Raw genomic sequence first — 11,955 nt, forward strand, 5'->3', positions numbered from 1 at the left:
CTCTCTCTCTCTCTCTCTCTCTCTCTCTCTCTCTCTCTCTCTCTCTCCCTCCCTCCCTCCCTCCCTCCCTTCCTCCTTCTCTCTCCCTGTCCCTCCCTTTCCCTCCCCTCCTCCTCCCCCTCCCCCTCTCTCTGTGTGGGGTGACTTAGGTCCTCATGCTTGCACAGAAAGCACCTTAGGAACAGAGCCAACCCCTCCCCCACTTCCTGTATTATGTTTCCACAGAAATTCATGGTTTTCTTAATAAAAAAAATGCAATACAGTCCAGACTAGCACAATGCTAACATTACATACATTCAATGTACAGATTTTCTCCAGAGAACAATTTTTTTTTTTTCATTCCCAATGAAAATCACCACATTCTGCACCCACCGCGGAGCCAAATGATGCTTACAGCCAGGATACTAGAACAGCCCACAAAGGGTCAAACAGTAACATCATGCTTCTGGAACAGGCAAGGTTGCCCTGTGAGACAGCTTGTAGACCCCCGAATACATCCCAAGCTTCTGATTGAGCAGATTCATCTCCTACTAAATTTCGCACCTTTCAAAACGGAAAAAATAACAGCATCATTACCTTATGATAAATTCTGGACACCAAACTCCGCCGAAGAACCCTTTCTCGAAAACTCACTGCTTTCGGCAGAAAGGCAAGATGTCCTACCATGTCAGTGTTAAACACCAGGAAACTGGAGGGAAAAAACACAGTGACCATTGTTACTAGTTTGAGCTGGGTTGGAGGTGTGGGGTGGGTGGCACGTGCCTTTAATCAGAGGCAGAGGCAGGCAGAGCTTTGTGAATTCCAAGCCAGCCTGGTCAATGGCCGGGGAGAGCTGGAGATATGGTCCAGCAGTGGTTAAGAGCACACACTACTCTCCTAGAGTATGTGAGTTCAGTTCCCAGCACTCACATCAGGCAGCTAACAACTGCCTGTAACTCTAGCTTCAAATGAGCCAATGCCACTGGCCTCTTAGGCACTTGCACTCACATACACAGAGACACACAGCATATACATACAATTTAAAACTAGTTTTTAAAAATAAAAGAGCCAGACGGATGTCTCGATGAGGAAAAGCATTTGACACAAATCCTTCCATCCTGTAGTGGAAGAAAACCAACTCCCAGAAGTCATCCTCAAACCTCTACACAGGCACTGTGGAGCATGTACACACATACACACACATGTATGTGCACACACACACACACAGTGATGATGATGGTGATGGTGATAGTTTTAATAGTAATTATTATTATAACAGAATATATATTTTTAAAACCCCAAATCACTTTCTTCCCAGAGAAGGGCATCACGGACATGCTCCCACCCCAGCTCTCATTGGCACTACATGTGCTTCTTTTCCGTACTTCCTAGTGAGTGCTTGGCTCTGGTTTATGCTACATATTTGCCCTTGTGTTATAGAAGGAATATGGCTCCCTGCTCTTTCTACTGACTATGACATCTTAAGAGTCAATATTTTCTATGTAGTTTTTTTTTAAAGATTATATTAAAGGCAGGTTTATTGGGAAGCTGTTCTCGGGTGGACAAATTCAGTGGCCCCAAGGACAGGGAACTCACCATGGGGAAGGGGTACAAGAGGGAAAGAAAAAAAGAAGCGTGTGTAGGTTTTCTTTATCGACAGTTATATCATTTCAATCAGGTGAAGCTTATAACAACATTCAAGATTTTCGAGTTATTATTATCTAGTATTGAGTTATTGAGAATTACCTATATTGAGTTATTATCTAACATGCAGATACCATCATAATTAATATACTGTTTAGGAAACTGAAGCTCAGTAAGATGCAATCACCTACTGGATGTCAAGCCTTGGTGGATTTTTTCCTGGGGGATTCAGATGCTGTAGGGAAGAGTGCCCAGAGGGCTCTAGGCAAGCACAGGGAAAACAGATTATGCTTTCCCTCAGGAGGAGCCATTTCCCATTTGGCAAAGGGGGAAACTGAAGCATGGGGTATCAACAGATGTAAACACCAGTAGTCAAATGGCTCCCACCCTGGGTTTTTTCTCACACAAGTCTAACTTGGTGTTGATTTTGTTTTTCTTCTCCATGAATCTCCCAACAACCTAAATCACAAGACACAGGAGTACTAGTGAGAAAGCACTGCATATAAAGGCACTGGCCATCCAGCCTGACAGCCTGAGTTCAATTCCTGGGATCCTCATGGTACAAAGTGTGAGCAGACACCTGTAAGTGTCCTCTGACCTCCACACACATTCTATGACACACACACACACACACGCACACACGCACACACACACACATAAATAATTAAATGTAATGTTTTAAAAGGTGTGTTTTGTTAGTTTGATTCTTTGTTGGTGTGATAAACACTAACCAAAACAACTTGGGAAGGAAAGGATTTATTTAATGTATATTTCCTGGTTATAATCCATCATTGAGGAAAGGCAGGGCAGGAACTCAAGGTAGAAACCTGGAGGCAGGAACTGAAGCAGAGGCCACAGAAAAACATTGCTGACTGACTTATTCTTCACAATTTGCTCAGCCTGCCTTTTCATATAACCTAAGACCACATGCCTAGAGGTAGCACCGCCATCCAGTGGGGTGGGACTCCCCACACCAATCAGTCAAGACACACACATACTAGCCCATAGGCCAATCTGATGGAGGCTTTTTCTCAATTTGAGGTTCACCCTTCCCAGATGATCCTAGGTTGTGTCAAGTTGACTGAAAACTAACCAGATCATAGGACATCAATTCATAAAAGGTTTTCCCTACATTCTGGGAAAGTGAATGACTGTGGGACCCAGATAACTCAGAGTCCCACTAATTAATCTTTAAAACCCCAGGAAGCTGCTGTTCACTCTAAGCAGAAGAGCACACTACTCATGAGCCAGAAGGGCAAAGGGCTCAATGAGCAGTTGCCTTCCTCAGAGACAGAAGGGTGGGGTGGGGGCCAGGGGGAAATCTCAATCACTGTATATCAGTGCTCATTCTGAACCTAGCTTCAGAAAGCTGAGTTCCTGGCTCAGTCTAGTTCATGAAAGGGATAAAGAACTTGCATGGTTTATTTTTTTTTACATGACTTAGTCATCCATTGGCTAGTCTATGAAACCTGGAGCTGTGAATGTTTGCGTTGGAAACTGCCATTCTATCTTGGGATGTTTACCATAGCTCAGTGTATACTCCCGTTAGGCCATGCACTGTGTGTGTGGGACCTCACCCACACATCCAAGTCCCTTGTGAGTACAAGGAAGTCACCCACAAGTAGAAAGCCTTGAAACTTGGACCACTGCCAAAAGAGACCTCGAATAACTGCCTGTTTTACAAGGAAGCCACAATGACTGAAGAGGGAAGACTTGATTAAAGGCAAATGTAGATCACCGGTCATCAGAGAAACACAAATGAAAACTGGAGTGAAATGGCATGCTACACCCAGCAGTCTGTCCTAAATTAAATATACTGTGTCAAATGTTGCCAAGGACACGGCAGAAAAGCCAGACTGCTCATATCTACCCAGGAAAGTGTCAAATGGTCAAACCGGCTCCGACACTCCCACAGTCTCTCATAAAACAAGCATATACGTTATGACTAGCAATTCCATGTCTCCTATATACTCAAGAGAAATCAAGAGCAACGTTCGTAAAAAAAAAAAAAGCTTATATAAGACTATTCATAGCTGCCCTACTCATCAGAGTGAAAAACTAGAAACATCCCAGGTGTCTATCTGTTATAAGAGAATGGAGAACAAATCACAAAATATCCATAAAATACCACTCAGTAATAAAAAGGGGGGAAAGTAATACATATGACACCACGAATAAATCTCAAAAAGCATTATATTGAATTATTGAGGCAGCTACAAAAGAGTATAGACAGTATGTTCCATTTACATGAAACCCTAGAATGGGAAACTCTAGGCTTTGGTGGAAAAATATCAGAATAGCATGTATGCATTTGCCAAAACTCAACAAGTGTACATTTAAGTTCTGTGCAGGGTATCATAAGAAAATTCTACATAAGAAGAAAAGGAATTGTCCCCACAGGTTGAACTTGAGTAAACAATACTATTTCAGAGTGTGCTGATTTCTGCAGTGTACTTTAAGGCTCACAAGAAGATGAGCTGACGCTAGGTGACATCATCAGCAGTTTCCAGTTAGTGATGCCCGCACTGTATAACAATCCCATAAGCTAGCTCACAATGGAGCTGAAAACTTACCATTATTGGCACCATGGCCATCATAAGATCCCACTACACAAGAGCGGGGTGTGGGGGTACGCAACTTTAATCCTAGCACTTGGGAGGCAGAGGAGGGCAGATCTCTCAGTTTGAGGTTAGTCTGGGCTGCAAAGCGGTTTTCAGGACAGCCAGGGCTATGAAGAGAAACACTATCTAAAGAGAAAGAAAGAAAGAAAGAAAGAAAGAAAGAAAGAAAGGAAGGAAGGAAGGAAGGAAGAAGGGAGGGAAGGAGGAAGGGAGGGAAGAAAGAAAGAAAGAAAAAAGAAAGAAAGAAAGAAAGAAAGAAAGAAAGAAAGAAAGAAAGAAAAGGAAGAAAGAAGCTCACAACGCATTACAGGACTTGTGTGTTTGTGCAGATGCTGCTGTGAACAGATTTGCTGTGCTGCCTGCCAGGTCATATAAAAAGTAAATAGGTATAAAATTTAATGCTGTATAATAATAATAAACAACTACATTATACCTTTACAAGGCTACAATTTATCATTATTTTAGAATATAATAAATAATTATTAAAAATTTTTACTGTTAAACAATATGTCATGTTCCAACAGCGATAGGCACGTAAGCCCATGGAGGTACCATGTCCTGTGATTTCACCAAGAGTCCAAGCTGAACACTGATCTATAATAAGCAGTTTTGTGACATATACTCCATAATGCTCCTACTACAAAACAGCCTGGGAACTCACTTCTCAGAATTCGTCCCTGTTGTCAAGTGACACATGACTGTACATGTGATAGAGATTTTTAGCATGAACAGTAAGTAAGTAGTATGTTCATGGTAGATTTTCCATGGAAGGTGAATACATGAATGTTCATCCTTAGAATCCTTCACGTTTGGTTACATATCTGAACATTTTCACAGTTGGATATGGATAATACCACACTGTGAGGCAGAATCTTCTCTCCCCGGTATCCAGATGACACTGTGAAACCTCTAGACTGATGTAAGCATGAGTGTATGTAACACTGGCAGGCTCACCCGCAGGGATGGTGAGAGGCCGAGCTTCCTGGGACAGTCCAGGTACAACCTCTGCTCAGACCCTCCTTCCTTGAGTCTGCCCTCCTCCCTGCCAACCCACAGTTGCACTTCCCAGCCCAGTCTCATGAAGCCTTTCTGAACAAGGCCTGGCTCCTCTACGGTCCAAATGAACGATAGCCTTAGGTGACCCCATAATAGTTTTCTGCTTGGTTAAACTTCACAGGATTGGAGAGTTCTCAGCCCTTCTTTCTGTGTGTTCTCCCCCACACACTCCTGGGTACTCCCCTTGGACATTGTCATTAAGACTTGATTCATCCTATTCAAATAGAGTAGGAGTCCCATGGGAGCAAAGTCCAGCTACTGCTGTGTCATCATACTGATGTGCAGAGCCTGGCATATAGGGAGTACTGGAAATGTGTTGGTGACAATAGCTCTCCTTTAGAGAAAAAACAAAGTATGAGATTTAAGTGACTAAGCACCAACGGAATGAGTAAATCCTGGCTGTGTGAGAGAGATGAATTGCTCTAGAGGTTGTTTCAGTTTCTTTTCTACTGCTGTGAAGAGACACCATGACCAAGACAACTTATGGGAGAGAGAGTTTATTTGGGTTTTACAGTTTCAGGGGTTTAGAATCCCAGGACCATCATGGTGGGGAACATGGCAGGAGGCAAGCAGGCGTGGTGCTGGACCAGTAGCTTAAGGCCTACATCTTGAGACACAACTACCAGGCAAAGAAACCTAATTAAGAATAGCATGGGCTTTTGAAACCCCAAAGCCCACCCCCCAGTGACACTTCCTCCAACAAAGCCACACCTCCTAATCCTTCCCAAACAGTTCCACTAACTGTGTACCAAGCATTCACACACATATGCCTATGGGGCCATTCTCATTCAAACCACCACAGAGATGAATAACTGAGATTTAAAAAAAAAAAAGAAAGTGGGCTAGCGCTTTCCAAATATTTACAGTTGGAATACTGCCTAGGCACATCTCAAATCTATCCTGGAAACTTTGCAGGGGGATATCAATTTGCATATGTTGAGAGCTTGCTGTGTTCCATTCACAAAAACATATCTAGCTCTGCTCTCTGGAAAGGAAACAAAGAGCTAATGGTTTGCAGCAGGCTGTGAACTGCTGGAAACTACTCTCTCCTCTCAGCTCTTTGTAAGAAAACCCAGAGCCATTTCTCTAGTCCTATCCTCCATGATTTTAGTCAAGATTGTAAGATTGCATTTTCTAATAGCTTTTTAAAAATTAACTCAATATATTTAGGTTATAGAGAGCAACAGTCAGTTTCTAACTATAAGTGATTACTTTAAAAATACTATGAGCGCTCCCAAAAATAGAATTAAAAAAAAATAAAACATTTATGGGCATAAAACAAAACAATAAAACAAAAAAGAGGTGTCTTGATTTAATTTCCTGTTGCTCTCATAAAACACCTGGACAAAAGCAACTTAAGGGAGAAAGGTTTATCTGGTTTACAACCCCAGGTTATAGTCCGTCACTTCCAGAAAGTCAAAGCACCAGGAATTAGTGTCAGGCAGCTGGTCACATGACAAGTACAGCTAACAGTGAGGGCAGTCACCTGACGCATGCTCATCAGTACTCAGCCTGCTCTCCGTTCATTCAGTCCTGGGCCCAGATCATGAAATGGTGCCCATTCCTTTGGGATGAATCTTTCCACTTGAGTCAACCCATATAAGACAATTTCGCACAGGCATGGCCACAGGTGTACCTAATCTGAATAATTTGTGGTTGAGATTCCTTCTGATGTGATTCTATATTGTGTAGAGTTGACAAAGAAGATTAACCACCTCAGCAAGGCACATTTGAGGTGCAACAGTGGGACAGTGGCTGTCTGAAAAACACTAGACCAGATGAAGCTCTGGGGAGACTGAACCACAGCAATAAAGCAAAGAAACGCCACAAGAGATGAGCACAGAAGGACAAAGAGGAGGTAGTTGAAGGTGGAACTTACCAGAAGCAACCCATGAAGAAAGAGCTTTAACAGTCCTGAAACCATTGGGTTAAATCAAGGTTTTAAATATTCTCCCAAGCTCAGATCATTTTCAAGTCACTTATTGACTTCTTCCACCAAATAAAAAAGTTCTCCCCAAACAGTTAAACAATAAAACTATGAGGTAAGTCTAAAGCAGAGAAGTATAAAAATAAGAACAACCATCTAGACGGTTCAGTGGGTAAAAACTGGTGATCCAGGTTCTCGCCCCAGAACTCATAGGACAGAAGTCAAGAATCAACTCTTTTCCTCTGACCTCTACACATGTGCTGTGGCACACGTGTACATACATGCACACACACACATACACACACACACACACACACAAAATAAATGTAGGAAATTTTACAAAGGCATACCAAATTAAAAGAATAAAGAAGAAATTCATTTGGTAAAATTTATAATGTAGCAATAACAAATGTGCACTAAAATAATAAATTGAGATTTTTAGAAAATTGTGTCTTTCAGAAAAATAATTTTTGCTTAAATTTTACTATACTTATTAGTGTGTTTTTGCGTGTATGTGCACATGCACATGTGTGCATGTCTGTGTTGCACAGATGTGTGCATGTGTGTGAGTCTCTGTGTGCATGCACATGTGTGCATGCTTGTGTATGCATGTGTATCTGTGTACACACATATGCATATGTGTGTATATCTGTATGTGGATATGTGTGGATGTGCTCATGCTGTGTGTGTGTGTGTGTGTGTGTGTGTGTGTGTGTGTGTACTGGAGGTGAGAAAATAACTTGCTCTCTAAACATTTGCTGTGTTTACTACTTTACACATAGAGCTTAGTGACCTTCAGCACACTCTTTTATTATCAATATTGTTTAAAGATTTATTCTTATTCTTAGTTATGTGTATATGTTGGGAGGACGGGTATGTGCATGTAAGTGCAGGGCCCAAGGAGGCCATAGAGGGTGTCAGACTCTCCTGAGCTAGAGTTATTTGTGAGCCTGATATAAAATCACAAATTTACTTAAAACGTGATGAGGTGTTTTCGGGTTTTTTGGGGGAAGGGTTGTTCTGTTTTGGTTTTGAGAATGAATTTTTAAACTTGACTGCATGGTTTCAAGTGTGAACACTGTAGGTGACAATGTGGTCCAAAGAAGCTGAACTCTGCATGCTGCTGGTAGCAGTTGTAGCACGGAAACTTTCTGGAGCCATCTACTGAAGTTAAACATTGCCTGTTCCATAAAAGAGCAATTCCACACCTACGAAACAAGCCCTAGGGGAGTGTTTTTCAAATAACAGATCCCAAGTCAATAATAAGCCATGACATCCATTTAAAGGATTGAGATCGATATCCTTCAATTTTCTGTCTAACACCAGAGAGCACTGAGAGTTCAGCACAGGTCAGGTTACCGCATGCAGTGGGCTTCAGTTGCATCTGAGATGGTGAGCTCGGTCTGTGGATGTCTGTGGCATTGGAGAATGTACATGTTGCTTCAAGTCGGAAGTCCCTCCCTTTGTGCCTCAGAAAATATGAACAAGGTGTTTTACTAATTTACATAAAATATCAAAATATTGAACACAACTCAAATACCAATCAAAGCTGGAGATTTGAATGATGCAGTCAGATTATGGCATTTATGCAGTGAGGCTTCCTGTCTACTTATCTAACTTAGGTAACCAAAGGTTAAAAAAAAATTACACAATATATCAGATATTGAGTCTTTTCAATAGAGGTTAAAGACAATACACTAAAAATCAATTTTAAAAATACAATCCAGGCATAGATTCCCCAAACTGGACAGGCTGGGATCAAATCTCACCCTTGCCACTCATACATACACCATGTAACTTTGAGAAAAATACTTATTTTTTTCCCTCAGTTTCTCTACCTGTAAAATGGAAATAAGAAAGAATCTATTTCATAAAGTTTTAAGATTTAAAGTCACAAAATAAATAATAAAGAAGAAATTTGAAAGGGCAGACTCAGAGATATTTTAGATCTTAAGTTGGATGGCAGGCACACAGTACTAATTTTATAGTCCCTACTGCTTTTGTACACATAGATATTAAATTTGTCAAACAAGCACAAGTTGACCTGTGTCAAGGCTCTAGAAACAGGCTCAGAGTAGACCCCTTAAGGAGGGAGGATGATGTATTGGGCGGTATGTACCTGGTTCTCAGCTTGTCCCCAGCAGTTGCCGTCCAGTTCTGGATCATACCCAAGAGTGGGTTTTTCTTATGCTGCTTGCTGTACTGGGCCAGCAGTTCCCGGGCCACAACCTGCACAGAGTTAATCATGTATTAACCAGATTTCACAAGTGCCAGACCTGCCAGTGTCCTCAAATGCCACAGCCAGTGGTTTGGGGACCGTTAACAAACTCCATAGGAAGAAAAAAAATCTAAGACCCATCTTTCTGGGGGCCTCCACATCTGTGGTAGATATGTGGCATTTACCAGGCCCCTTTAATCCTTCCCCATGGCTGAATCCCAATTCTGAAGAACTTCTTTCTCCCCTGGCTTCTGTAGCCTCTCACATCAGCCTTGAGACCAACCACCTGGGTACATGCACCACATGTAGTCAGCTTGCTTCCATGGCCCAGACACCTCTTTTCCCTTTCTGCCCTTCCCAAGCCGTGCATAAGAACTGCAGAGGTAGACCGTGCTCAAACCCCGGGAATCTCAGAGATCTGAGATGGCAGGAGTGGAGCTACTTCCTCCCTGCCTCTCTGTGTGCCTGCTCTGGAGCCTGTGATCATGACACTCAACTAAGGTTACCGTGAGCAGTCACATAACACAGCACCTCTTCATGCTAATGAAGCATCTCAACAGCTTTAGCCTTCAGCCAATGACCCTCTCTTCTTGGATATTCTCCTGCCCTCCAAATTATATAATCCCTGGTTTATCCCAATAAAGCATATGCATTCACACCCACTTCCAATAAAGAAATATGAACAAGTTAAGATCATCTCAGACAGCTGCTTCATTAGAGATTGCCACAGGGTAGGCCTTCTCCTAAAAGAGCCACAACACTGAGACTTCCAAGGAAGGCCTTCCCTCTTCTCCCGCCCCTCCAGTACTCTCCACTCACTCCCATTGGGATCAGAATCCTGCTAATCCCAGACCCAGCTTTTCCCTTCCAGCCTGGTATACAGTGGTGCTCTGATGCCTCAAAGGAAAATGTGCTCTGATGCCTCAAAGGAAAATGTGAACTGCAGACTCCCAGTCCTGAACATTGCCCAGCACCCCCTGAGCCAGTGTATTGGTGGCATCCAGACACAGCTATAGTGAAGAGGCAGAATAAAGGACCATAAGTTAAGCCTTTGGGAAACACTATTAAAATACTCAAAGCAATATATCAATATCCACCCCCCATAACTTTCAAATTATAATTTTGTTTCAAAACACTGAATACTGTTGAAGATCTGCTCAAAAATATCTGTGAATCACCCACAAAAGAGGTTTAGCTAACAGTGCACAGCCAGCACTAGTTATATGAGTGATGTAACTTGGCCCAATCTGGCACTGACCAAGTGCTTGTAGCAAGAGTGAGCACAAGCAAACCCAGCTGAACCATGAACCGTGTTGCCTAAGCTCAGGCTGCCCTGCTGACAGTCACATACTTACAAATGTTTATCAGGGCACTAATGCAAGAGATGAGTTCATCTTTTTTCAGCTATTAATTTTATGTGAGTCACCATCCTCTGCACCTGTGCTGTTGTGCCCATTCCCCAATCTCCATGCATTTCCCTGAGAAGACTGCTCAAGGAGAAATCCAAGCTTGGGTGGTAGGCTGCCGAGTGTATCTTCTTGTTCCTGTTTTGATCCTTGTTCCTGTCTTTATTCCTGTTCTTGTTTGTGTTCCTGTTTTGTGGGGAGTATAAAAGGGAGCTATGCAGTTGAAAATGTAGCATTTGGTTCTTTACCAGATGACTCCTTGTCTTTTTTCTCTCACCCTCAGCCCTCTGCAGATCCAAGGAACTCAGTCAGCTATGCTGGCGTAGCTGACAGCCAGTGAGCCCCTGGCATCTGCCTGACTCCACTCTCCCACTGCTGTCATTAAAGATGCACACAGACTACTGGTTTGCTGTAAATTGCTTTTACTATGTTTAGGTAGGGGCCTTGAATTCCTGATCTTTCCAAGACTTTTATCATGAAGAGATGTTGAATTTTGTCAAATGCTTTCTCAGCATCTAGTGAGATGATCATGCGGGTTTTTTCTTTGAGTTTGTTTATATAGTGGATTACATTGATGGATTTCCAAATATTGAACCATCCCTGTATTCTTGGGATAAAACCTACTTGATCATGATGGATAATTGTTTTGATATGTTCTTGGATTCGGTTTGCTAGAATTTTATTGAGTATTTTTGCATCAATGTTCATAAGGGAGATTGGCCTGAAGTTCTCTTTCTTTGTCGGGTCTTTGTGGGGTTTGGGTATGAGTGTAATTGTAGCTTCATAGAACGATTTGGGTAGTGTTCCTTCGGTTTCTATTTTGTGAAATAGTTTGAAGAGAATTGGTATTAGGTCTTCCTTGAAGGTCTGATAGAATTCAGCACTAAAACCATCTGGTCCTGGCCTTTTTTTAGTGGGGAGACTTTTAATGACTGCTGCTATTTCCTTAGGGGTTATGGGACTATTTAGACGGTTTATCTGCTCCTGGGTTAACTAAATGGAGAGAAACTTGAAGCAATCCCACTAAGATCAGGGACTAGATAAGGCTGCCCACTCTCCCCTACCTATTCAATATAGTACTGGAAGTCCTAGCCAGAGCAATTA

General features: G+C 42.2%; 1 protein-coding gene across 1 annotated transcript in view; it reads right to left on the reverse strand.

The window, feature by feature from the left end:
* Acoxl (acyl-CoA oxidase like) overlaps window positions 1-11,955 on the reverse strand; it is a 279,060-nt gene that overhangs the window by 78,836 nt on the left and 188,269 nt on the right. Inside the window, 2 exon segments of the mRNA XM_028755859.1 lie at window positions 577-688; window positions 9,347-9,456. Coding sequence (XP_028611692.1) covers window positions 577-688; window positions 9,347-9,456 — 222 coding nt within the window.

Source organism: Grammomys surdaster, unplaced genomic scaffold, assembly GCF_004785775.1.
Source record: "Grammomys surdaster isolate TR1022 unplaced genomic scaffold, NIH_TR_1.0 129, whole genome shotgun sequence".
Taxonomy (NCBI): Eukaryota; Metazoa; Chordata; class Mammalia; order Rodentia; family Muridae; genus Grammomys; species Grammomys surdaster.